General features: G+C 34.3%; 1 protein-coding gene across 1 annotated transcript; it reads left to right on the forward strand.

Annotated features, from left to right (window-relative positions):
* The first annotated feature begins 308 nt into the window (after window positions 1-308).
* LOC107760440 (putative glutathione S-transferase) lies at window positions 309-1,501 on the forward strand. The gene is made up of 2 exons (XM_016578485.2): window positions 309-729; window positions 1,088-1,501. Exons 1-2 carry the CDS (start codon window positions 421-423, stop codon window positions 1,439-1,441), a joined length of 663 nt encoding a protein of 220 aa, XP_016433971.2. The 5' UTR covers window positions 309-420; the 3' UTR covers window positions 1,442-1,501.
* Window positions 1,502-1,796: the final 295 nt, after the last annotated feature.

Consider the following 1,796-nt stretch of genomic DNA (forward strand, 5'->3'; position numbering starts at 1 on the left):
CATACAAAAATTCTGAATTCTGGAAAAAATAAAAATTGGATTCCCGAAATTGATCCAAACATTAGGTAAGAGTTACCCTCAAAATGGAGCACCGACGTAAATAACAGAACCTGCAAGCAGTACTTACCCCTAACCATCAAGGGTGCGAAGCATCGACGCGAATCCGAATAGTAAATTGAATTAGTAAATTTCGAATACTAGATACTAATTACAAAAATTATAAAGTACCTCTCATATTCTTTAGACTTATAATTGAGGATAAGTCGTCGGTCCATATCGAAGCATTAAATTAGGCAACATAATTGTCAGAGAAGTCATTTCATTCGCTTGGTTGCGAAGACACTTCATTGTATCTTTTGCTCTATAAAAATAAGGCTACAATTGATCAAGATTGAAAACCACCATATCCAAAGTTTTGAGATGGCAGAAATGAAATTGCTTGGTGTTTCCTTGAGCCCATTTACTCACAGAGTTGAGTGGGCTCTGAAGATTAAAGGCGTCGAATATGAACTTATAGTAGAAGATCCACAAAACAAGAGCCCTCTACTTCTTCAATCCAATCCTATTCACAAGAAAATACCAGTGCTAATTCACAATGGAAAACCCATTTCTGAGTCTATGGTCATTCTTGAATACATCGATGAGACTTTTGAAGGCCCTTCCATCTTGCCAGAAGACCCTTATGATCGAGCTTTAGCTCGTTTCTGGGCTAAGTTCCTTGACGAGAAGGTGAATTTATTTGGATTTGAGTTATATACATTGACGTGTAAAAATTTTATTTTTCAATTATCATTGCAGTTTAATCTATTAGGGTTATATTAACTTGTTATAGCATATAACCTATAGATATCTTTTGGATGACCTGATAACCTACAAAATTTTCTTCACCATGGTATATATAAGTTAAACTCAAAGACTATAATATAAATTTACATTTAATTATCTTATAAGTGATCTGAATGTATAAATATTTTTTTACAACACTAGTACATAAAACTTCAAAAACCCCATTCATTTTCACGCTATATATTTCTATTTGTAGAGTTGAATAAATCTATTGGAACTTAAATTTTGAGTGTTTTTGCAGTGCTTGCCAGCAATGGGAAAAGTTTATTTTGGGACAGGAGAGGAGTCAGACAAAGCTAAGGAGGAATGTAATGAGCTGCTGAAAATTCTTGATAATGAGCTCAAGAATAAGAAGTTTTTTGTTGGAGACAAAATTGGATTTGCTGATATAGCTGCTAATTTAATGGCATTTTGGATGGGAATTATTGAGGAAGCCTCTGGTGTAGTTTTGGTGACAAGTGAAAAGTTTTCCAATTATTGTGTTTGGAGAGAAGAGTACCTTAACTGCAGCCAAGTAAAAGATAATCTACCTTCAAAAGATGCGTTATTTGCCCATTTCCAAGCTCGCTTTCAAGCTGCAGCTGCTCCCAAATAAATACATCTCTTGTGAAATTTCTATATTTTATGTGGCAATAAAACTACCTATTAAAGAAAATTGTCTTTCAATTTTATTAGTGGTCATTCAATTGAAGGTTTATTACACTCATTGCACAAAAGTCACTGTTGAAGTTTGGCAAAATGCCAAAGTCCCACATTGGTTGGGAGTTAAGTTTGGGGGGATTTTTCCCCTATAAAAGAAGGCCTAATGTTTAGGATTGAAACACACCTCTCATTTGCCTTCTCATCTGTTTAAGGCATTTGTATCTTCTCTCTTTAGTATTATTTCACTTGTATTTTTGGAGTGAAATAAAATATTGGTTGTGTCCGAGGAGTAGGCAAAATTAGCCGAA

The sequence above is a fragment of the Nicotiana tabacum genome, chromosome 10 (genome assembly GCF_000715075.1).
Source record: "Nicotiana tabacum cultivar K326 chromosome 10, ASM71507v2, whole genome shotgun sequence".
NCBI lineage: Eukaryota > Viridiplantae > Streptophyta > Magnoliopsida > Solanales > Solanaceae > Nicotiana > Nicotiana tabacum.

Bases quoted from the DNA above. Each gene is read 5' to 3' on its own strand.
- LOC107760440 (XM_016578485.2), top strand. From the start codon at position 421: ATGGCAGAAATGAAATTGCTTGGTGTTTCCTTGAGCCCATTTACTCAC. The intron at 730-1,087 runs GTGAATTTATTT...GTGTTTTTGCAG, and splicing joins CTAAGTTCCTTGACGAGAAG to TGCTTGCCAGCAATGGGAAA.